This window comes from Petaurus breviceps, unplaced genomic scaffold (assembly GCF_028583685.1).
Source record: "Petaurus breviceps papuanus isolate PSGF00001 unplaced genomic scaffold, PetGlider_PUasm1.0 37, whole genome shotgun sequence".
NCBI classification, from domain to species: domain Eukaryota; kingdom Metazoa; phylum Chordata; class Mammalia; order Diprotodontia; family Petauridae; genus Petaurus; species Petaurus breviceps.
In genome coordinates, this window is record NW_027186296.1 from 104,261,262 (window position 1) to 104,287,197 (window position 25,936).

Here is a 25,936-nt window from a genome sequence, read left to right on the forward strand (position 1 = left end):
TTTGTTTTCTCTGAAGTTCAGGGTGCTGACTTTCTTTTTCCCCTGAACTAGGTAAATAATATATGTTTGATTAAAGTAAGATTGTTAATCTTTTTTGAGTTGCTTTCCTTTAGAAAAACGGATCAAAGAACCTGTGCTAGCAGCCATGATGGGTATGCGAGGGAGCTTGCTGCTACAACTACCCAAAGTATAGTTCATCGAGCAAACGTTTATTCAGTGCCTACTCTGTGGAGATAAAACATCAAAATGAAAAGTAGCCCCTGTATTCAGCAGCTTGGATCTTGGGATCCACACCAAGGCTATCTAGACCTAGTTTCTAGTAGAATAGAAAAATTGTTATGTAGTAGAAAGTTTTCTTTTAATAACTAAATAAAGGTTTCTTTTTTAAAAAACATTAGGTAGACAAGATCAAGAAATCAACCAGCATTTATTTAAATGCCTACTATGTGTCAGGCACTGGGCTAGTGTGCTCTACTCTCAAGGACTTCATATTCTGTTGGGAAACAGCATATGTGTACAGCATGTCAATAAATACAAAATAAATTTAAAGTTGTTAAGGAAATCTAAACCAGTCTTAGTACCATCATCTCTATAAACAAATTGGATTTGAAATGTACATAGTCATATTTAGGTAAGGGAAACTTATTCATTTGGGTTCTCTTCTTACCTTTGGTGACAGAATAAGCTGGCAAAACAGTGTAAAAATTAGTTTCGCGTGAATCAGCATATCTACTGTAGGGTTTTCTTTTTCTTTTTCATTTCTTTTCAGCAGTAGAAGCCTTTCTGCTCATGAAAAATAACCCATCTTTTATTCTAGCCATTCTCCATAGCAGTACATTGAAAGATAACTAGCTCATGGAGGAAGGAAATAGATACTATCATTAGGTGGCGGTCATGGTTTTAGCAAAATTTCCCCCTCTGCCAAACAACTATGATTACTCTGTTCCACTCAAATAGGAGAAAGCCTGTGTAAATCCAACCCCCCATGTCCAGATTCTTGAGTCTTTCCTCTTTTTTATCTTTCCTCTCATTTCTTGTTATTTATAATGTTCCCTCTGTTTTACCTTTGCATTGTCTTGTCTGTCCCCTCTTCTGTTTCCACTGCCTCCACCCTGGTACAAGTTGCCCCCTTTACCAGCCAAATTCTCTAAGTTCCTAATGGGATTTTACCTGCAGTAATCTGGACAAAGGAATCCATCTTGAACCAGACCACTTTTGTTGGGTTTTCTCCTTCATGAGCTGGGTCTCTATAAGCTCTAATGGAGGGGTACAAGAGCCTAAATTGAATGCTTTAGGGCTGGGATTTACCTAGATTAGATTCTGTTTATACTCTAAACAGAAGTAAGGTCTTTTAATTGGGTGGGGTCCTGCCCAAAATCTAGGAGCATGTTCCCAAAGGATTTGGGTAATCTCATTTATCTCCACTGCCTTTCGGAGACTGACCAACCTACTTATAGGGGCTGTAAAGGTTTAATAATAATTTTATAATTGATTATTAATATAACAGAATAAATAGGAAATTAATAGAGGGAAGGCACTAGAATTTAGAGGGATAGGGGAAGGCTTCCAGTAAAAGGTGGGATTTTAATTGAGTCTTAACAGTAGGCAGGATTGAGCAGGAAAAGTATTCTAGGCATGGGGTACAGCCATAGGAAATGCACAGAGCCAAGAGATGGAGGGTCTTTTTGTGGAACTGCCAGGAGGCTAGTGTCACCATATCGAATAATGTGTAAGAAGACTGGAAAGGTAGGAGGGGCCTAGGTTATAGAGGGTTTTGAATGCCAGATAGAAGAATATTTTGTATTTTCTCTGGGAGGCGAGAGGGAGCTGCTGGAATTTGAGTAGAGATATAGTAGGGGTGTGCTATGATTGGACCTGTACTTCAGGAAAATCACTATTGTGGCTGAATGGAAGATAGATTGGAGTGGGAAGAGACCTGAGGTAGGCAGACCCACTAACAGCTATTATACTATAGTCCAGATGTGAGGTGATGAAAGCCTGCACTAGAGGCCAGTGTCAGAGCAGGGAAGGGAGCATATTTTAGAGAGACTCTAAAGGTGAAATTGACTGGCTTCAATAACACTTTGTTTCTATCTCCCTAATTTATTATACATATTATATATTGCAATTATTTGTGTATATTCCCTTCTTGCTGCACTACAAGTTATACAGGAACTACTAATGTTTATATCTTCTAACACTTAAAATAGTGTTTTGTTCACAATGCTTATTTTTTTTATTTTTTATTTTATTTTTTTGCCTTTTGGAGGGCACTTGGGGTTAAGTAACTTGCCCAAGGTTACACGGCTAGTTTTTTTTGTGTGGGTGTTAAGTGTCTGGGGCTGGAACCGAACTCAGGTCCTCCTGACTCCGGGGCCAACGCTTTACTCACTGCGCCACCTAGCCGCCCCCACAATGCTTATTTTTTACTAGTATTGTTTCACAACTTTTTATTTCACCACAGTGCTTTCTTTATGTTTGTTTAATTGAACTGAAGTCTTCTTTGGCAGTACACTTTTAGCATTTAAGTTTGGCTTTGGCTATACAGTTCATATCTTGATAATCACAGGAAGGAAAAGAAAAGCCTGTGATCCAGTATAATTTAGTTATGAATCCATCACTTTGTAGAATCGTCTTTTTATGTTGTCTTTCCATTTCAACTCTAGGATGGTTCGGTTGTGGTCCTTGACTCTTCTGAAGTATCTGCAGAAAACGAACACACGACTCGGTTTCCAAAATCAGAATTAGAGATTCAGTTTACACCTTTGCATCCTAACAAGATGTCAGTGAAGCATCCTGGTAGTTCCATACCAGTGACGGTTAAGATATCCAACCCAAGGAAGAGGAAAAGTAACGAGATGGAAGAGGTAAATCTGTCCCTGACAAGTCAGTTTCCAAAAACATTTATTTGTCACGTTTTACCTTCTCCAGAATTCTCTTAAGACTGGCTGATTTTTAGTTGCATTTAAAGTCTCTTGAATCACATTTTACATGTGAGTTTCAGAAAATCCTTGATTTAAGTTTCATTTATGGTAGACCTGATATTTTGAGAGGTTATTGGCATCCACCCTAAACCCAGGTATCAAAATTGCACAAATAACTGACATGACACAAGCAAGAGATATAAAGGATACAGTTGTCAGACACAGAATAAGAAAACACTCGGTGAAAACCTCGTGCTTGTGCTGGTTCTGATTAGCATATGTCCTCCCCTTTATCTTCCTGCATCTCACTCTGAGAGTCCTGCCTAGACCCAGGGGATGCTCAAGGATGTTCCTCCCCTCCCCCTTATTATGCTGGGAGTTTTTATGTCTCCGTGTTATTTCTAGTCATCCCATCTCTGGTGTGAAGCCTGCCCTTATATTTCCAAGAAAGAAGCATAAATCTTTGTGCTTTAGCTACTGACATGGCGGGGTCTAATGGTCACCTCTGTTCTCCTAGCTTGAAATGTCATCTGTTCTACAGCTTAGGGACTTCCCTTGAAAGGATTTCTGCTCAATGGGGCCTGCTTTTGCCCTGATAACATATAGAGGCACAGCCATAGCCTTCCACATATGATTTCTCTTTTATCTTAGAACTCTACTTATAGGGGCCAGTTAAGAATGATAGACTTTAATGATTCTTGCCATGGATATGAGTAAAAAGTGGCCCAATATTTGATAAGGAAGAATATATAAACTATGGTGTACCCAAATGGGGTTCTGTGATCTCTTTGCCTGCCTGTCCTCTTCAGTTCTTGTCTATGGATTCATAATTGAGGACCTTCTTTGCTTTTCCTTTCCTATGCAAGGATTCCCCTGGTGTCCTTGGACTGTCCACCTATTGTCTTTTCTCCTTCCCATGGGACCACCTCATCCTTTTTGACCACACCAATACATAATGACTTCTTTTGCTCTATTTGTTCTTTCAGGTTCCTTCTTTCTTATCTCTTCCAGCCTATGCCCACTCACCATGCACTTCTATGTGACAGAGTGTAATGATAGTACAGTGATAGTAATTTTTTTGAAGACTGTACTGTTGCATATCTTTCAGCATTAGAAGAACAACAACAGAATACTGGTATTAAAAAGATGGTCTGGGGTTTCTGAGAGAAGTTTGGGGCCAATAAGGGAGTTCTGCAGTTTCATGAACGCAATCTAGGCTATTATCCTCCTCCTGTTTAATTCTGGGCCCAGTATGGTCTTTGTGTACTCTTTATCACATATATATATAGTCATTTGTCATCCACTTAGTTTTTTCTTTGTGGATGGTTGGACCAAACTCTTTGGAGTGGTTATGGTTCCCTTCCAGGAAGCTCTGCAACTTTCTAGGGCTTGATGCACCTAGCTCAATGTCATCTGCAAGTAAGAACATCTGGAGGATCTCACCATCCTTAGTGAATCTCTTTTCAACTTAGACTCTGTGCTGGATCTTCCCCACAGAAGTTAACACTCTTAGTGGGGGAGAGAAGGGGATTAAATAGATTGGGAGAAAGGGACTAAAATAGATTTTTATTGATATCTTTAGCACCTAAATATATCCCCATATCTCTTCTCCTTTCCCCTCCAAGAGCAATCCCTTATGACAAATAATTTTTTAAGAAGAGAAAAAATTAGCAAAACAGGTCACTTACTGAAAAAATGTAACATTTCATTCAGTGTTCCATACTAGTGGACCTTGACCTCTGCAAAAGGACTGGGAGAGGTGTCAAACTTATTCTTTACAGTTTCACAACATTTGGTCTTGATTGTTTCGTGATTGTTCTTTCTGTTTTTATTGTGGTCATATATATTCTTTTCCTGGCTTTGCTTACTTGAGACAGTTCATGTAAGTCTTCCCATGCCTCTCTATATTCATCATGTTTTTCATTTCCTACAGCACAGTGATATCCCATTTTGTTTAGCCATTCCCCATGGAATTTACTTTGTAGTTCTTCATTACCATGAAAATTGCTGCCATAAATATTTTACTGTCTTTGGGAATTTTTTGTCCATAATTTCCTTGGAGTGTGTGCCTAGCAAGGGAATCTCTAGTTTGTGGCTTTTTTAGACAATTGAGGGTGTACAACATTTAAGTGCTGAATTATTGGGAGTGAGGGTGGAGTCAGATAGCTATCATATTTACTGAAGAATGACTTAAAAAGGAAAGTCACCTTTTTTTCTAATTGTTTCCTATTTTTAGCAGGCTTGGATTTTATATTTTATGCTATCTTTATGACATTGAAATTAATGTCTTTTTTAAATTTCTTTTTTTTTCTCTTTGGAGGCAATTGGGCTTAAGTGACTTGCCCAAAGTCATGGCTAGTATTGCGTCAAGTGTCTGAGGTCGGATTTGAACTCAAGTCCTCCTGACTCCAGGGCCGGTGCTATTCACTGTGCCACCTATCTGCCCCTGAAGTAACAACATTGGATTTTTAAGATTTTAAAGAAGTCACTGGAGAAAAAAATCATTATCAATAGACCAATACTGTAATTTTTTCCCCCCCAGAACTTTGTAAAGTATGAAAATAAGAAAAATGTTACCACACCCAGAACTAAATTGCCAGACTCAGATGGTTGCAGTTCTGTCACAAAGGAGCAAAAGGTTTGTTTTGTTTTTCATTCCCCCAATAGTGGCCATTAGTTTGAATTTTATGTGCAAAAATTTTAAATGACAGTGAAGTGTCATTATCAGTTATTGTCTTAAATCCCAATCATATTCATTTATTAAGATGTACAACACTAACCTTTAAGTTCTATGTGGAATACCTTTTGTGCAGCAAACTTGATCAAATATAACAGAGGTTATGATACCTTATCATACCCAAATTGATTGATATATAATGTGTCAACTCTTGCCACCCTTGTGTTACTTCCTGCCTTCACCAACTCAGTCTCCAGCTTAAATCTCTGTACATCCTGTCTACTACTCTTGTCTGGTGGCGTCTGATTAGTCAAATTCCTCTATTAAATAGTCACTGAAGCTTTTCCTTCTTCCAGTTTGGCCTATGCCCATCTGAATTTACTTTCCTTTCCTTGGCCTTGCCTCCAAAGACAGCATGATTGCCTATGATTGGGATAAACTGTAATTTATCTTCATTGTGAAAAGATCAAAATTAATATTACCTTGAGTTTCTACCATATTGATTTCTACCATATCAATTATACAATGTAATTGATTTTATGCTGTACTTATTTTGAACTGAGTCTGCATCTGCCTAAAGCCACCTTTCTATGCCCTTGAGCTGAGCTCAAGAATTCGGTTTTCCTTCTGAGTTAGTTTAAGGTTATAATTAATGGGAAAAACTGTTACCTACCATACCTTCAGCACCTGGGAAAATTCCAGGACATCTCTTTGTTATCTTTAAAGGTCTATAAGTTGATTTGGTATGTTTCCACGAGGTATATTGTCTGTCCTTGTCTGTCACTGTACAATTAAGGAGGGTCTCATCTCCCTAACAAATCCTCCTAGGAGCTAGGAAGTCTGCTATCCCTGAGCCATTAACAATGTCCTCCGGATGCAGATAGACCTATAATCAATCAAGTATTCCTTAATGACAGCCCCAAGTGGGTGCTTTCCTGCTTTCTTTGACATAACCAATTATGTTGTTCCCCCGTCAATGATGCTGTCTACTCTGTAACCAAATATATTATCTTTCCTACTTGCCCAACTCTGTTCTTTGTTCTCTTGTACTTCTCAAAACTATATGATGGCTAGTAAACGCTACCTCAGGGTCTTTGGTTATAACCACATAGAACCCAATTTATTGGTTATTGCTAGCATAACAAATAAATTACTCAACACTTGGACCATTATCTCTCAATTTACCTTAATTTTTAAATGCAACAATTGATAGACTATAAAGGGGCTCAATAGTTTGTTTAAAAATATCAGATTGCTTATACTTGACCTTACAGGAAATATCAAAGTTCTAAATGTTTTGTATTTATTACTTTTTACTTCTACAAGTCATATCTTTGAATTGGAAAAAGTAAAAAAGAAGTTTTGTTATACTATAATAGTAAAGAAGTGAAGCAAAGTTAAAGTCATTTAATTCCTAGTACTTTTATACCTTTTTATAGATTGTTGAAAAATAAAAATGTTTGTATGTCCACTAGGTTTCCACTACTCTATCACATAGGAAAGCATATTATAATCTACGGAATCAGGTGCCTACCTTCAGCAGAAAGTCATCCACTAAGAAAAAAGATGGAACATTACAAAAGTTTGGAGATTTCTTGCAACATTCACCAACAATTCTTCACTCAAAAGGTTTGTAGAAAATTAGTTCAATGTATAAGGTCTAGTAAAATTTCCCTCCCTTTACCCCTGCAGAAAAACTCATGTATTCTTTTTTTTCTTTGGTATGATCCTAGTTAAATCTCTTCCTCATTCTTTTTTCTTTTTAATAAAGTTCTAACAGTCTCTAATGTCACATATGCCTATTAATTAAATGAAGAAGACTGGATGGAAAACCCATCAGAGGAAAAATTAGTGGAAACAACCTTCTGGAACACACTGCACCCTGGCTACCTTCTCCAGTATTGGCTGCTTCTTCTCTTATGATCTCTGAGCATACTAGGCCAGGAAGAGGAATATGCATACTTCATCCAACAAGGATTTATTAATCCATGTTCCTCTTTGCCACTTCTAGAACCATCCTTCTTTCACTGTCATTTGGCAACCTCTTCTCACTCTACTTCAACATGTCATATTCTTGTCACAGTCATCTGTTGGCATCTAGGTAATTAATTTATCTTCATTTATCTAAGAGTTCAGAAGTTGGTCTGTAGTTTTTCTTTCCACTCCAACCTCTGCCAAATATGTGGGGACTTTAGTATGTATGTTGATATCCCCTCAGACACCCAGGCCTCCCCCTTGATTCTCAGCTACCATAGCCTACATTTTTACTCCATCTCAGCCACTTATGTGAACCTATTGGCAACACAAATTTATCATGGTCAAAACAGTTTTCTTCCCCCACAACCCACCACTCCTCAAATCTTCCCTGTTTCTGCTGATGACAGCCCACTTTCTTACAGTCACTACTACCTATGTCTAATTCTTTTCCAAGTCTTGTTGACTCTATCTTCACATCCATTTCTGTCTCTCCCATCATAAGATCACCACTCAAGTGCAGGGTCCTCAACTCTCCTCACTTCAACTCTTATATTTGTGTCCTAATTAGAAACCTTTCTAGTTGCATTTTAATATAATCTATCCTTCACTTGGCTGCCAAATTAACATTCCTAAGATATAGGTCTGATTATGTCATTTTTTTGTTTAAAAATTATTAGTCGCTTCTTATTGCCTTTAGGATAAAATTCAAACCTCTCAGTCTAATATTTATTTTTAACTCTTTAAACTTTTCCCTCCCATTTCTTTCTCCTCCTCTCCAAAAGAGAGGGAGGAGGGAGAGAGAGACAGAGAAGCAAAACTCTTTTTTCCAAAAAAATTCCATCTTTGGTTTTATCTAAAAAACAATATGTCTTGGTGTCCACTCAGAATTTATTGCCTCTGTCAGGAGGTAGGTGTCATGATTCATCATTTGTCCACTGAAATCATAATTGGTCATTGCTTGGTCAAAGTTGTTTATCTTTCAAGTATTGTTATTGTACAAATTATTCTCTCTTGTCAGCTTATTTCAGTCCACCTCCATTCATATGGGTCTTCTCAGGCTTCTCTGTAACCATTCCCTGCATCGTTTCTTTCATCCCCATGGTATTCCATGTGTATATGGGGTGTTCAGGGAGAGCTAGTACCTCTAGTGTGAGAACTCACCGAGCCCTCTTCAAGGCTGCTCATTCACCTTTGGTGTCCACCTGATTCACTCCACTCTTACTGGTGACTTCAAAAACCTGTAGCACGTGTAGCGGCCACATCCTGATAAAACTGTCTTGGCAGATGGGCTAAACCAGGGTAAGAGTAACTGATGGGCCTTAAACCTCTCAGTGAGTTAGGAGGATATCCCCTAACTTCTCCTGGCAGAATGGGCGTGTGAGATAGTTTGCTCCAATGGCCATTAAGGTAGACAAAGCAGACACTGTGGAGCGCTGCTTAGAGCTAGGTCAGACCTCATGGTCATCTACTGCATCCTGGGCCATCACCAGTCATTTTGATTTTGTCCTACCACTGGACTACCACCGACTCAGGAAGAAAGAGTGAGGCTGGTGACTCTGTGCAGCCCTGCCTCCTTTAAGTCCGGTTCAGTAGCGAGTCAAGACATCACCTGGGATGTTATTGGTCCTCTTCAAAAGAACGAGGGATGAGCAACAATTCCACCACATTCTTAGGCCACAATTTGTTCAGTCATTTCCCAGTTGATGGGCACTCCCTCAATGTGCTATTCTTTGCCTCTGCAAAAAGATCCGCCTGATATTTAAAGTCTTATTTCACATTATTATCTTTGTATACGCTCTATCTTTCTGTCAAACTGGTTTCCTGGCTATTCTCCAAATGCACCATTCCATTTCCTACCTCTTTGGCTGTCCCTGTGCTTGACATGCACTGCTTCCTCACTCTGAGCTCCCCACCTCCACCCCCTAATTCCTAGCTTCCTTCAAAGTTCAGCTCATCTATTACCCCCTTTTCTTTTTTAACCTCCTATGCAGGAACTTATTAAGTATTAGTCAAACCTGTGGTGAAGAGTATTATTGGAAGTCCTTATTTACCTTCTCTTGCCAAAGTGCCATTTCAGGAGCATTTTGAGGCACTTTTTCAAGGAATCCACTCCCTTTTCAGGAGAACTAACTGTCCCTGGAATGTGTTTTTCCCCCAGTAATGTAAATTGTTTTATTATACAAATTTTAAGAAAGCAAATTTCACATTTTAGCAAAGAAGCTGATAGAAAAAATGAGCCCTTCAAAGCTTGCTGTTGCTGAGACAGGTAAAGAAAATGGATCCCGACCAAAGCGTGCTAAACGGAAACTATATACTAGTGAGATTTCCAGTCCTTTGGATATTGCTGGCCAAGTGGTAAGTAAAATTCCTGTGTTTGGGGTTTGGCAGTCAGGGACATGTTAATATTCCAAATATTAGTGTGAATTTCTATCCTAACCGAATGTGTTAGAAACAAATGCTTTGTATGCATCTGTAGGAGTGCATCTATATCTTCTGCTTCAGACACATTAATTCTGTATTTGTAAAAGTTACAGTTCTGCACATGAAAACCACCTTCATTTTAATTTTTTAAAGCCATTGCCAGATTTTGCTATTACTACCATGGTGATTCAGTAAGTAGTTTACTTGCCTGGGTAATCCCCAACCATTAAAAAATGAGAACAGAAGGATGGCATGGTCCTATAAGAAATGTCATGAGTGTTAAAACTCATGTTGATTTCCTGGTGAGGAAATCCAGGGATAATAGAGGATTTTTCAAGCCATATGGTAGAAAAGAGAATCCAAGAAGGGACAGGATTGATGCTTAGGGTAGACGGGATGATCACTGTGGCTGGAGAGGATATTTGCTCCTTGATTATTTTGCTTCTGTTCTTTTTTGGAAGAGAAGAATCTTTAAACTGGAAAGGACAGAACTAATAGGGCTAACTAAAGGCTAATAGGGATTTTTTTTTAAAGCAATTGGGGTTAAGTAACTTGCTCAAGGTTACATGGCCAGTTATTATTTCTGGGTGTGGTGCTAAGTATCTGAGCCCGGATTTGATCCCCACGTCATCCCGTCACTGGAGCCAGTGCTCTTACTCGCTGAGCCACCTGGCCGCCCCTGCTAATAGGGATTTGATACCATCATTGATGAATTCCACTCACCAGGCCCAGACAAATCACATCTGAGGACTCTGTAAAATCTGCAGGATTAAATTACAGCCACTTTAGGTCATCAATCAGTCAGTCACCAAGTGCTTATTCAACATTTATTACTTGCTAGTGATCTTTGAAAGATTGTGGAGAATGGGAGATGTACCACAGGATTGGAGAAGGACCCAATTTTCACAACAGGGAAGGGAATGTCCAGTAAGCTTGATTTCGATTCCATTGTGTAAATTCTGGAATGTGTAAAAGAGATATTTGATGCTTTTAGGAAAGAAAATTATGATCGCAAAGAGCTAGTCAGAATGACTTCACCAAGAACAGGTCATGTATCCTATTTTGACAAGTATATGAGTCTAAGAGATTAGGGAAATGCTGCTGTGTAAATAGTTTACTTATATTTTGTTAAAGCATTCAATAGTCTCTAGGGCTATTTTTATTGAAAAGATGGTGAGATATGGGCTAGACAGGTGAATTTGTTATTTGCTTAGGTGAATTTGTTATCTGTCCTTTGTTCTTAGAGAAGACCATGACATCAGGAAGATGATGCTTATGACTTGCAAGTGAATTAGATTTAAGTTAGGGAGGGCTGTGAAAGATCACCAGCCTCACTTTCTCCACTGGAGTCATCTGGGTCCAGTGGCAAGATATAGATCAGGGTGACTAGAGATGGCCCTCCATGCAGTGGGAGACCTTGGCCTGAAGCTAAATTCTTTCAGAATTCTCACTTTGAACCAATTCCTATTCAGTGGTTAAGGCTAGTTAAGAAATGAGCCAAGAAATGGCCCCTTTTACCTAATCCAAAAAAAAAAAATCGATGTGGGAGAAGACCCTAGAGTTTCTGGCCAAAACAGAAACAATTGCTATTTATACTTACTCTGAGCCATGAGAGCCTAAACATTGATCCTGTGAGGCTTGGTCTGGGCTAATCAATGAGAGCCAGAGTGAACTGTGTTTAAGGCATGGTCTTTAAGAAAGGAATCTAGGCAGTAAACCCAAAGATATCTTGCTAGGTTTTAGGAATCAAAATTTATATTCCTTTGGGCATAGCACCCACAGGTAAGGGCATGGTACCCCATATGGACAGAGAGGAAGGAAGGAAAGGAAGGGAAGAGATGCATTTAGAACTGGTTGAATATCCATGTAGAAGGAGTACTTATTAATGCAAAAAAAAAAGGATTAGAGACAGCTCTAAAGGTTTGCTACCACTTCTGTTTTTCAGGCTTTAAAAAAATATGTGTTTTTGTGTATGTGTGTGTGTGTGTGTGTGTATGACATATATGTGACAGACAAGCAAGGAATGGAACACACATAAAGGCTAGCAAGATAATATTTGTAAGACATAAGGTGAATACAATCAAAAAGGGCTTTGGAAAGGAAATGGGAGGTGGTGGTGTGACAGGGAGAGAACTTCCTACCTAAAATCTACCTGATTAAAAATCATAGAGCATAGCTACAGGGCAGGGGTTGTTAAGCTATAGTCCAAGAAGCAGATCTGCCAGCAGATTTCTATATAGCCTACAAGCTAAGAATGATTTTTGCATTTTCAAATATAATAAAACTTTATTTTAAAGTGTAACAACCATTTTTAACTCTTGGGAAGTACCAAAACAAATAACAGGCAATCCAAAGACAGGTGGCAGACTGGATTTGGCCTGTGGGCCATAGTTTTCCTAGTTTAGGACACAAAAATTAAGAATCCCTGGCATAGAGAGTGTACTCGTAAGATTTTCAGATGATACAAAGCTGGATGAAGTTGCTAACAAACTAGACAGAGTCGTTATCCAAAAAATTATTGACAAACTAGCTCAATGGACCAAATTGAATAAGATGAGATTTAATAGGCTAATAAGATGTTATTATTAAATTACTATTAAGGCTAAATGCAGATTTAAACTTGGATCAAAAAATCCATTTCATAAGATTCTGGGAAGTCATCAGGAAACGAAAAGGAAGAGGGGAGGTTTAGTTTAAGATAGAGAAGATTTAGGGGGAATATGGTACTGTTTCCAAGTATTTAAAGGGTTATCATGTGAAAGAGTTGCTAGGTTTGCTCTGCTTCAAAGAGGTAAATTAAGGCTTAATGTAACTAAAAACTTCCTAACAATTAAAATTCTCTAAAATTGGATCAGACCATCTTGGGAGGTGGAGGTGGTGTATTCTCCTTCACTTGATGCTGAAACAGTCTGCACCACCACTTTGGGGATGGTTACTGTAGTGCAGATCCTGTTTTAAGTCTAGGTTAGACTAGAATGTCTTCTGGGAATTCTTCCAGTTCTGAATTTCTATGATGCAGTAACCCACTATTATTATCACTTTTGCTGTTAGGACATAAATGAATAGCTGCAAAAAAAAAAAATCTTTTCAAATTAGCCCCTAGTCTCTTCTCTACCCTTTTTCTATGAAATTGAATTATAGATAACTATAAGAAAAGTTCTGATTTTTCACATGTACATTTGCTTGGTTGAACAAGCAGTAAAAGTTGAATGGAAATGCAATTATAGAAGAGAATTGAGCAGGAAGTAATCCATAAACATTTCGAAAGATCTGTTAGCATTGGTGGCAGGCTGCCAAAAGAAAGAAACTTGGAGGTTGCAGAGCAGGGCAGGAGGAAAAGTAGGAGTTGTTTAGTTATTTTGAAATATACTCTTATGTTGATTACTTTCCCTTCCATAATTCCTTGCTTATTAGAATAATAGAATTTTAGAGTTGGGGGGAAAAAGTCCCAAACAAACCAACCCCTTAGTGATAATCTAGTTAACCCCCATCATTTTACTGAGAGGAGAATATGAAGCCCAGAGAGGGAACTGGTTTGTCCAGAGTCACACAACATAAAACATAGTGGACAGGAATTAAAAACACTGGGCTAGTTAATTAAGCACTGGAGGAATTAGGTCATTTAAACTTAGTAGCAGCCCTCATGAGATTCATAATCTATTTCTTCTTTCCCTCTTCGAATCTCATTTCCCATCCCTTGAGTTGTAGATCGCACAATTGTAAGCTTCTCTTTGACCTTATCAGCTAGATCCACTACAAAGCTGTTTCTTCATGTTTATTCAGCTACTGGGGATTTTGCAGTTTCTGTGTGTCTGTGAAACGCAGCATAATTTAATACTTCTTTTTGAGTAACATTTCCACACTTTAATGTATGGATTACTAGGTGCTTTTGCTTTATGGTTGGGTTTTTGCTAAGGGAAAAAAATAATTTTCTTTATTTCTATAAAAATTGTTTTTTCCATAGCTTTAAATGGGATGCCTAGTTAGTCAAGCTATCAAAACAAATGGCAGTTATTTATGGTGGTGTTATTACTTTTAATTCATAATGATTTAAGTATAAATAGTAATTTATGACCATCATTCTTCCTCTAAATGTCATGTAAATCTTAAACATGTGAAATAACTTCATTTCAGATTTTTATGGATCAAAAAGAAAAGGAAAGTGATCATCAAATTCTCAAACGAAGACTGCGAACCAGAACAGCCAAATGAGTCAGATTTGGAGAATATTTTAATGGACCTCTTATTCTTAATCAGTGTAATTTATCCCCTAGATTTGTTTTTTAAAAAGATGGTTTGTACATATTATACCTTAATTCTCTCTGTATACATTCATGTTTTTATATACATGCTTTAGACTTTCAGTTCATTAAAGAAGAATTTATCAAGAACTGTTCATTTTGTGAATATTGAGGCTTGGAAAAGTAGCCTTTTTGTGTGTATGAGTTTTCTTCTAGATGACCTAATATGAAGATATGACGTTGGTGAAAAGTATTAAGAGGATACAACCTCCTGACTTGTTTTTCCTGGGCTTTGATACATGGGAGAGAAACTCTCTGACTATATAATATCTATCTGGGCTGGTAAGGGAAAAGATTAAAACAATATTAAGCAAATATTCATGGATCTGTGATCTCATCAGTTTGGAAGTTCTTTCCACCGATGCAGATCATAAGCTATCCATGCCTGCGTGTTCTGTGCTATTCTCATCCCTGTCTTCCCATAAATTTTCCATAAGTAATCCATCCAAAATACTGGAATGCTCCTTTTTCTCCAGATAGTGAGCATCATAGCATCTGTCACTCATTGTGTAACCTGCCTATCTAAATATTCTGTGCATCACATACATTTACAAAAATTGATCGTTTGCAAGTGTGTACAAAGGTCAAAGTGTAATAAACAGCTTTTTCAGACTATGCTGATAGATCTGTGGGCTCATTGTTGGAACATTTCCTCCACTGAAGTCTATTCCAAACAGACCTACACCTGCTAATCCCATGTAACGTTTCCATGTTCTTCCATAAGTTTTCTTCATGAGCCCTCCCCTTTGTGCTGGTGTCTTTATCATATTTTCTTGATGGCAACTGAGCATGCAGGTTGCCAACCAGTCATTTCCTGCTCTGCCTGCTTCACCAGCTAGTCTTTTTTTTTTTTTTTAAGCAATCAGGGTTAAGTAACTTGCTCAAGGTTACACAGCCAGGTGTTTCTGGGTGGGTGCTAAGTGTCTGAGCCCAGATTTAATCCCTAGGTCATCCCGACACTGGGGCTGGTGCTCTTACTCGCTGTGCTACCTGGCCGCCCCGAGCTAGTCTTTTTTGATACATCTGTTAGGTCATTCATATTTTGCAATCCTTATTTGTAATACAGTATAGCCTATTCATACCTTTCCATTGCACTATAAGTGATCTGCAGCTTAATTTTCTGAGAAAATCATGTGTTCCACAACTTTTACACATACAAGGTCACTGGAAGAATATGGATGTTAAGAAACAGAGATTTTATTTCATCACTTGCTTCTCAGAAACTGAAAACTGCATTTCCAATCCTAGATTGAAAATCATCCAGAGAATGAGGTTTTGATACCTACAAGACAGAAAAAAAATTAAATGGAGATATATCAGGTGACCAAAGTAGTCAAGCAAGATGATTGCCTCTGTGACTCTGCTAGTCTGAAAAATGTTATTCAGAAATTGTCACATATATAATATATAATGACAAGCGTTCCCCATCTTGTTAAAATAAAAAAAAATAAAAATTCCCAAATCTAAATGTAAAAGAAATTTAAATGATTAAACTTCCAAATTTTGTGCGGCTAAGCTTATAGCATTTATACTTCTGAAGTTATTGAAGCTTCAAACTGTCCTAGGGCTTTGAGGGCATCCTGCCATTTTTTAAAAATGTTTTTTAATCTATTCTGCTATCCACTTCTGTTTTTTTTTTTTTGAGATAGTTTATTTTTCCAATTACATGTAAAAAATTTTAACATTAGGGGCGGCCAGGTAGCACAGTGAATAAGAGGACCGGCCCCAGTGTCGGGATGACCTGGGGATCAAATCCGGGCTCAGACACTTAGCATCCACCCAGAAATACCTGGCCGTGTAACCTTGAGCAAGTTACTTAACCCCAATTGCTTAGGGGCGGCCAGGTGGCACAGCGAGTAAGAGCACCGGCTCCAGTGTCGGGATGACCTGCGGATCGAATCCGGGCTCAGTTACTTAGCACCACGCCCAGAAATAACTGGCCATGTAACCTTGAGCAAATTACTTAACCCCAATTGCTTAAAAGAAAAAATTTAACGTTAGCTTTAAAAAAATTTTTTTTATTTTTTGCTTTTTGGATGGCAGTTGGGGTTAAGTGACTTGCCTAAGGTCACACGGCTAGTTTTTTTGTGTTAAGTGTCTGAGGCCAGATTTGAACTCAGGTCCTCCTGACTCCAGAGTTGGTGCTCTGTTCACTGGGCCACCTAGCGCCCCTAATGTTAGCTTTTTTTTTTAAATTTTTTAATTAATTTGTTTGTTTCCTTTTAGTTTACAGGAGTTAATTCCACAATTCCTTGAGTTTCACATTTTGTCCCCTTCCCTCCTCTCCCCCCCATGGTGGCATATAGTCAAGTATAGGATCTGTAAATACTTTCACATTATACATTAGTCAGGTTATAAAGACGGATTGTATCAGATGGAATGAAAAATGGTAAAGAAAACAAAACCAAACAAGAGAAGGAAAAAGATCAGGTATTTTGCTTCCACCTGGATATAAACTCAGTTCTTTCTAGTTCTTTCTCTGGATGCACATATTTCTTTCCATCATGAGTCTTTTGGGATTGACTTATATCACTGCATTGCTGAGAAGAGTCCAGTCTATCAAAGTTGGTCATCACACATACGTTGTGTCTGTAATTGTGTACAAATTTCTCCTGGTTCTACTCTTCTCACTTAGCATCAGTTTGTATAAGTCTCTCCAGGTAAATATGAAGACCGTCTGCTCCTCGTTTCTTATAGCACAATAGTATTCCATAACATGCATATACCACAACTTGTTCATCCATTCCCCAATTGATGGGCACCCCCTTAATTTCCAATTCTTTGCCACCACAAAAAGAGCTGCTATAAACATTTTTGTACATATGGGTCTTCCTCCCACTTCTATGATCTCTTTGGGATATAACCCTAGGAGTGGTATTGCTGGGTCAAAGGGTATGAAAGTATTTATAGCCCTTTGGGCATAATTCCAGATTGCTCTCCAGAAAGGCTGGATCAGTTCACAACTCCACCAGCAATGCATTAGTGTTCCAATTTGCCCATATCCTCTCCAGCATTTGTCATTTTCCTGTTTTGTCATCTTAGCCAATCTGACTGGTGAGATGTGGTACCTCAGAGTTGTTTGGATTTGCATTTCTCTAATCAATAGTGATTTAGAGCATTTCTTCATGTGCTTATAGATATCTTTAATTTCTTTCTCTGAAAATTGCCTGTTCATGTCCTTTGACCATTTATCAATTGGGGAATGACTTGTATTCTTATAAATTTGACTCAGTTCTGTGTATATTTTAGAAATGAGTCCTTTGTCAGAGACATAGGTTGTAAAGATTCTTTCCCAATTTCCCACCTCCCTCTTAATCTTGGTTACATTGGCTTTGTTTGTACAGAAGCTTTTCAATTTCATGTAGTCAAAATTATCCATTTTACATTTTATAATGTTCTCTAATTCTTGTTTAGTCATAAAGTCTTTCCTTCTCCACTGACAGGTAAACTATTCCTTGTTTTATGAGACTGCTTACAGTATCAACCTTTATACCTAGATCATGCACCCATTTAGACTTGATTTTGGTATATGGTGTTAGATAATGGTCTATGCCCAGTTTCTGCCATACTATATTCCAGTTTTCCCAGCAGTTTTTGTCAAACTAACGTTAGCTTTTAAAAAAAATTCGAGTTCCAAATTCTCCTCCCCCCTTCGCTTAAAAAGACAAACAAATTGATATAGATTATACATTTGAAATCATGAAAAAAATGTCCATGTTAGTCATATTGTGAAAGAAAACTCAGACAACCTCCTCCAATAAAGAAAGTTAAAAAAAATATGTTTCAATCTGCATGCAGTCACCATCAGTTCTTTCTCTGGAGGGCCTTTGGAACTGTCTTGGACCATTACATTACTGAGAATAGCTAATTCATTCACAATTCTTTATCATACAATGTTGCTGTTACTGTGTAAAATGTGTTCTTATGGTTCTGCTCACTTTACTATACATCAGTTCATTTAACATTTTCCAGGTTTTTCTGAAATCATCCTGCTTGTCATTTCTTACAGGACAATAGTATTCCATCACAATCATATTCCATAATCTGTTCGACCATTCACCAATTGGTGAGCATCTCCTCGATTTCCAATTCTTTGCCACCACAAAAAGAGCTTCCATAAATGTATTTGCACAAATAGATCCTTTTTTTTACTTTATCAAATGCTTTATTAATTTCTAGTTTACATCATTCATTTCTGCAAGACTTTGAGTTACAAATTTTCTCCCTGTTTTTCCCCTACCAACCACCCCAAGTAGCGATCCCAATGGATATCCCCTCCTCCAATCTGCTCTTTCCCATATCTTCCCCCATACCCTCTATGATTTTCCAGTAGGGCACAGTGGATCTCTATGCCCCAGTGCCTGTATATCTTATTTCCCAGTTACATGTAAAATAATAATGTAGATATGTATTTTTAACATTTGATTTTAAAACTTTGAATTCCAGATTCATTCCCTTCCTCCCTTGTCACCCACCCTTACTGGGAAGATAAGCAATTCAGTATAGGTTGTACATGTGTAGCTATGCAAAACATTTCCATAATGGATATATTGTAAAAAAACTGACTATATTTCCCTCCCTCCTATTCTACTTCCCACTTGTTCTATTCTCTACTTTGATCCTGTCCCTTTTCAAGAGTGGGTGCTTCCAACTTTGCTCCCTGCCAGCCTGCCCTCCCTTCCATCATTCCCCCTCTCATCCCCTTCCCCCCTACTCTCCTGTAGGGTGAGATACCCTATTTAGTGTGTATGTCATTCCCTCCCTAAGCCAAATTCAATGAGAATAAGGTTGGCCCCATGCCCTCTTGCCTTCCTCTTCTTCCCCTCCATTGTGACCATTTTACCTTGCATCTTCCATATGAGATAGTCTACCCTATTCTGTTTCTTCCCCATCTCCTCTCATTTATCCACTTCTGTTTTATGGTAGAGTCCATCCCATTCACAATTAGGATTACTATCTGTGTCTTTTTCTCCATTCTATTCCCCTTCTCTCCATTTATGCTTTTCTTTCTCCTTTCTCTCCTCACTAGAGTTTTGCTTTTGACCACTGCCTCCTTCAATCTGCCCTCCTTTCTATCAGCCCCCTCCCTTTTCTTTCCCTTTTCCCTTACTACTTCCTTTTCTTCTATCTACCCTCTCCCTTCTTTCCCCTTCTACTGTCTATAGGGAAAGTTAGATTTTTATACCTAATTAGGTATCTTATTCCCTCCTTGAGCCAAATCCAGAGTTCAAACAATGCTCATCTCCCTCTGTTCTTTCCCTCTATTGTAATAGGTTTTTGTGCCTTTTCATGTGATATAATTTACCCTTGTCTGCCTCCTCCTTTCCTCTTCTCCCATTACAATCCCTTTTCACCCTTAGTTTTTTTTTATCATCACATCAAAATCAACTTATATCCACAGCCTCTGTGTATGTGTATCCCTTCTAAGTGTCACAAAGACAGTTGTCAAGAATTACAAGTATCATGTTTACATCCATGTAGGTATGTAAACAGTTTGCCCTGAATAAAATGGTTTTGGTTTTTTTTTTTCTTTTCTTATTTACCTCTCCTATGCCTCTCTTGAGTCTTGAATTTGAAGATTAAATTTTCTGTTGAGCTCTGGTCTTTTCATCAAGAAGGTCTGGAAGTCCCCTATTTCACTGAATGTCTATCTCCTCTCCTGAAAAATTATGCTCAGTCTTACTGGGTAGTTGATCTTTGGTGTAATCCAGACTCCTTTGCCTCATGGAATATCATATTCCAAGCCCTCCAGTCTTTTAAAGTAGAAGCTGAAAGGTCCTATGCAATCTTGACTATGGTTCCACAATATTTGAATTGTTTATTTCTAGCTGCTTGCAGTATTTTCTCAACCTGATAATTCTGGAATTTGGCTACAATATTCCTTGGCATTTTCAATTTGGGACCTCTTTTGGTAGGTGATTGGTGGTGACTATTTTACCCTCTGGTTCTAAGACCTTAGGGCAGTTTTTCTTGATGATTTCTTAAAAGGTGATTTCCAGGTTCTTTTTTTGATCATGGCTTTCAGGTAGACCAATAATTCTTAAATTATCTCTCCTGGATCTATTTTCCAGGTTAGTTGTTTTTCCAATTTTATGTTTTCTTCTATTTTTTCATTTTTTTATTTTGTTTGATTCTTGATGTCTCATGGAGTCATTATCTTCCACTTGCCCAATTCTACTTTTTAAAGATTTGTTTTCTTCAGTGTACTTTTTTTTTTCCATTTTGTCAATTGTATTTTTAAAGGAGTTGTTCAATTTTTCTTCTACTTCTTTATTTGACTTTTAAAATATTTCTTGAGTTCTTCCAAGAAGGCTTTTTGGACTTGAGACCAGTCCATATTCCCCTCTGAGGTTTCAGATGTGGGTATGTTGTCACTATTGTCCTCTCCTGAATGTATGTTTTGATATTCCCTGTCACCATAGTGAATTCTTTTTTTTTTTTAAAGCAATTGGGATTAAGTAACTTGCTCAAGGTTACATGGCCAGTTATTTTGTGTGGGTGCCGAGTATCTGAGGCCAAAACTGATCCCGGGTCTCCTGACGCCAGGGCTGGCACTCTTACTTACTGCACCACCTGGTCGCCCCTCATAATAAATTCTTTATGGTCATTGTTTTCCTTTGTTGCTTTTTGCTCATGGTGTTAGCTTTTTACTTCACTGCTTCTGGGGCACGGGGGGCACTGTCCCACACTCCTTGTGCTAGGGTCTCAGGTGCTGGCAGCTGGAGGCTGAGCTGGAGCTGCTGGTGGTGTCTGGTGTGTGCCAAGGCCAGGTAGGGTTTTTCTGTTTCCTCAGGGTGGGGCGGGATGGGGGTGGGGGTGGTCTGGCCACTGGGGGTCACCTCACCTAGGGCTGCACTAGAGCACCAGTAAGTTCAGCTTTTGATGGATGCCTGTCCACCAGGCACATGGTGATTCCCCGTGGTGGAGAGTACCAATTCCGCTGGCTATTCCAAAGCATGCAGGGCTTCTGGTATTGGCTTTTGCCCACTCCACCACCCTAGGGCTCAGGATCTCCTGATGGTTTGCTGATGTGGTAAAAAATGTGATATTTTTGTTGCTGACTTGCGGGGATGCCTCCCATCTTGTTAATAGCCATACCCTGCTGACCTAAGTCTTTCTGCTGGCTCCACTCTTTCAGGATTTTTTCTGGGGTGGTATTTTCTGGGCTTTTGAAGGTCAATAAGGGAGGATGGGAGCAACTTGCTTCTTACTCCATCATCTTGGCTTATGGAAGTTGAAATAGGTTAATACAGGGTGGCTAGGTGGCACAGTGAATAGAGCACTGGCCCTGGAGTCAGGAGGACCGGGTTTGGATCCGGCCTCAGACACTTAACACAAAAACTAGCCGCATGACCTTGGGCAAATCACTTAACCCCAATTGCCCTCCAAAAAGCAAAGAAAAAAAATAGGTTAACACCCTCTATTTTTGCTAACAGATAACTCCAAAATAGCCATTACAGGAAAAATTAAAATTTTAAAATAACTGGAAAGAGATTTAATAGTCATTACTAGACTGTGCCAATATAATGATGATTATTGCTAAATTAGCCTGCAATGCTCATATTATAGAACTCAAACTCCCAAGTGGTTTCTTTGTATAACTTAACAAAATAAAATCCAGGTGGAGGAACAAAAGGTCGAGAATTTCAAGGGAAATAATTATTTTTAAAAACTTGGAATGAAGCAGACCCAACCTTACTAAATTTCAGATTACATTAAAGAACAATCATCAACACAATTTGGTACTGGTTAATCAGTGGAGTAAGATAGATTACAGAAACCTAGAAGCAAGCCTTGAACCAGAAAATAGGTTCAATAAGCGCCAAAGCAAGCTATGATATGAGATATGGGATGTTTTATCTGGCAAGAATTGTTAAGAAAACCACAAAGCAATTTGGCAGAAAATAGTTTTAGGGCAAAATCTTAAAAACCATTTTACAATAATAAGGGTTGACATTTATATAGTGTTTCAGAGTTTACAAAGTAGTTTAACAGATATTTTTTTTTTTTTGACCCATATAACCATTCTGTAGGTACTAGAGTTATGTCTAGATTGGGAAATGTTGGGGATGAGATTTAAGTCTAGTGATTTAAGTCAAGCCCATACAGGTTGGGATCAGTGTCCAAACAAGTTGTCAAATATGAATGTAAGGGAATATATTATACTGTAAAGAACGATGAATTTGCAGAACTGAAACATCAGAAGGCATGGGTCAATTGAGGCAATGCAAAGAAAGCAAACCACAGGAATAAGCTACAAAATTACTACCATGATGTAAATGAGGATAATGAAAACATAACAGAATTCAAGTCAAATACTCTGATATTGGGCCCAGATGACTGATTTTATTTTTTTTAAAGCAATTGGGGTTAAGTAACTTGCTCAAGTTTACACGGCCAGTTATTTTGAGTGGGTGGTAAGTATCTGAGGCCAGAACCAATCCCGGGTCTCTGGACTCTGGGGCCGGTGCTCTTACTCACTGCACCACCTGGCCTTCCTGCGATGACTGATTTTTGAAAAATAAAAATTTAATTGATATTTTTTGTTCTTAAATCATTTACTTCTTCCACTGTATGTAGCTATCCCTTAGAATAAAGAAGAAAACCATAAACATCAAAAAGTCTGATGGTTGTGTGCAGTGTTCCAGACCATGGTCTGCAATGAAGCAAGGGATGTGTCTTCTCATATCTTCTCTTAGGGGCCAGCCAAACATGGTCATTTTAGTCATTGCATTCAGTTTGGATTGTTTTGTTATTTTTATTTACATTGCTGTCACATTTATGTATATTGTTCCCCTGGTTCTACTTGCATTTTTATACTTCTCCATATTTATCATTACTTATAGTAAAATTCTATTACATTCATAATCATTCCCAGTCAATGCATATCTACTTTGTTTCTAGTTTACTGCTACCATCAAAAGTCTGCTGCAAATATTTTGGTATACACAAGACCTTTCTTTTTGACATTGACCCTCAACATTCACATATTTAACTTTTGGGCCTACATGCATTCATATGATTTTATTAGTAACATTTTAAATTTCTCACTGGCATTCACACACATTCACAGCTATAAGAAATAGAGAAAAAAATTGGTAGGTGGCATGTGGGCAAGTTTGTGGAGCAGCTGATATAATACTAGGCATGTCACTGGTCTTGTTTATCCTACCATTGTAAAGAGTTCCCTGTATATTCATTGCATATTTTCATTGTTTGCCTTTTTTTTGGAAATTTCTTTTTTATTGTTTTTTTAAATTTAATTTAATTTTATATTTTTAGTTTACATCATTCATTTCCACAAGATTTTGAGTTACAAATTTTCTCCCCATTTTCCCCTACCCACCACCCCAAAACAGCAACAGCACTGAATATCCCCTCCCCCTATGTCTCCCCCCATCCCCCCTCTGACTTTCCAGGAGGGCATGGTGGATCTCTATGCCCCAGTACCAGTATATCTTATTTCCCAGTTATATGTAAAATAATAATATATATTTTTTAATCATTTGATTTTAAACGTTTGAATTCCAGATTCCTTCCCTACCTCCCTTGTTATCCATCTTTACTGGGAAGACAAGCAATTCAACATAGGCTATACATGTGTAGCCATGCAAAACATTTCCATAGTGGATATATTGTGAAAGACTGACTATATTTCCCTCCATCCGACCCCATCCCCCACTTGTTCTATTTTCTACTTTGATCCTGTCCCTTTTTAAAAGTGGGTGCTTCCAACTTCCCTCCCTGCCAGCCTGCCCTTCCATCATAACCTTTTCCCCCTACTCTCCTGTATGGTGAGATACTCTACTTAGTGTGTATGTGATTCCTTCCCTAAGCCAAATTCATTGAGAATAGGGTTGACATTCCCTTTTGCCTTCCTGTTCTTGCCCTCCATTGTAACAGTTTTCCCTTGCCTCTTCTATATGAGATAATTTACCCCATTCTGTCTCTCCCCATCTCCTCTCATTCATTCCTCTCTCACCTCTTAATTTCACCTATTAAATATCATCCCTTTCTATTCAACTGGTCCTGTACCCTCTGTCTATGTATACCTGTACACATGTATACACATTCTCACATATGCATTCATACGCCCATATACTCCCCTATGTAGACACATATATGTATGTATGCATACATGTATATATACATTTCTATTCTCTTCAACTATTCTCACACTGAGAAAAGTTTCACAAGTTATAATTATCATTTTTCTGTGTATGAATGTAAGTAGTTCAATTTTAATAAGTTCCTTATGATTTCTTTTCCCTGTTTACCTTCTCATGCTTCTCTTGCTTCTTGTAATTGAATGTCAAATTTTCTATTCAACTCTGGGTTTTTCATCAAGAATGCTTGAAAGTCCTCTATTCCACTGAATGACCATATTTTCCCCTGAAACATGATACTCAGTTTTGCTGGCTAGGTGATTCTTGGTTTTAATCCCAGCTCCTTTGACCTCCAGAATATCATATTCCAAGTCCTTTGATCCTCAATGTAGAAACTGCCAGATCCTAAGTTATCCTGATTGTGTTTCCACGATATTCAAATTGTTTCTTCCTGACTGCTTGTAATATTTTCTCCTTGCTCTGGGAACTCTGTGTCCTGGCTATAATATTGCTAGGAGTTTTCTTTTGGGGATCTTTTTCAGGAGGTGATCGGTGGATTCTTTCAACCTCTATTTTGCCCTCTGGTTCTAAAACATCAGGGCACTTTTCCTTGAGAATTTCTTGAAGGATGATTTCTAAGTTCTCTTTTTGATCATGGCTTTCAAGTAGTCCAATAATTTTTAAATTGTCTCTCCTGGATTTATTTTTCATGTCTGTGGTTTTTTTCAATGAGATATTTCATATTGCTTTCTTTTTTTCATTTGTTTGGATCTGTTTAATAGTATTTTGATTTTTCATAAAGTCACTAGCTTTTATTTGCTCCAATCTAATTCTGAAGGAATGATTCTCTTCAGGGAGCTTTTGAGGTTCTTTTTTCATCTGGCAAATTTGGCTTTTTAAGGCATTCTTCTCCTCATTACCTTTTTGAGCCTCTTTTGCCATTTGAGTTAGTCTATTTTTTTTGAAGCAATTGGGGTTAAGTAACTTGCTCAAGATTACACGGCCAGTTATTTCTGGGTGTGGTGCTGAGTTTCTGAGCCCAGATTTGATCCCCAGGTCATCCTGATACTGGAGCTGGTGCTCTTACTCACTATGCTACCTGGCAGCCCCAAGTTAGTCTGTTTTTTAAGGTATAATTTTCTTCAGTCAGGTTGTTGACTCTCATTTCATAATTTTCTTCCATTGTTCTCATTTCTCTTCCAATTTTTCTTCCACTTCTCTTATTTGGTTTTCAAAATCCTTCTTAAGCTCCTCTATGGCCTGTAAGCATCTTATTCTTTTCTTGGAAGCTTCTGGTGCAGGAGTTCTGACTTTGCTGTCTTTCTCCTGTTCCATGCTTTGATCCTTTTTGTCCCCCAAAAAGGAGTCCAAAATTGGATTACTCTTCTTGCCTTGCTTCCCTCGTTTTCTCATGTTGCCACTCAATTATTTGACTTCTGAGCTTTTTGCCACAGTAGAGCTCTGCTACCAGAGGGGGAAGCTTTTTCCCAATCACTGGGTTTTTTTCAGCTGCTGGAACTATTAGTTGGG

The 25,936-nt window shown here is 38.2% G+C and overlaps 1 protein-coding gene across 6 annotated transcripts in view; it reads left to right on the forward strand.

Moving 5' to 3' along the window:
* The window catches only part of KIF20B (kinesin family member 20B), a 111,343-nt gene extending 96,428 nt beyond the window's left edge, over positions 1–14,915 (forward strand). For 5 of the 6 annotated variants that reach the window (XM_069099193.1, XM_069099192.1, XM_069099197.1 and 2 more), the window contains 5 exons: positions 2,667–2,867; positions 5,467–5,562; positions 7,077–7,230; positions 9,791–9,933; positions 14,134–14,915. In XM_069099193.1, coding sequence (XP_068955294.1) covers positions 2,667–2,867; positions 5,467–5,562; positions 7,077–7,230; positions 9,791–9,933; positions 14,134–14,211 — 672 coding nt within the window. In that variant the 3' untranslated portion in view covers positions 14,212–14,915. The remainder of the gene's footprint in view (positions 1–2,666; positions 2,868–5,466; positions 5,563–7,076; positions 7,231–9,790; positions 9,934–14,133) is intronic. The other variant, XM_069099194.1, reaches the window with a different exon arrangement.
* Positions 14,916–25,936: the final 11,021 nt, after the last annotated feature.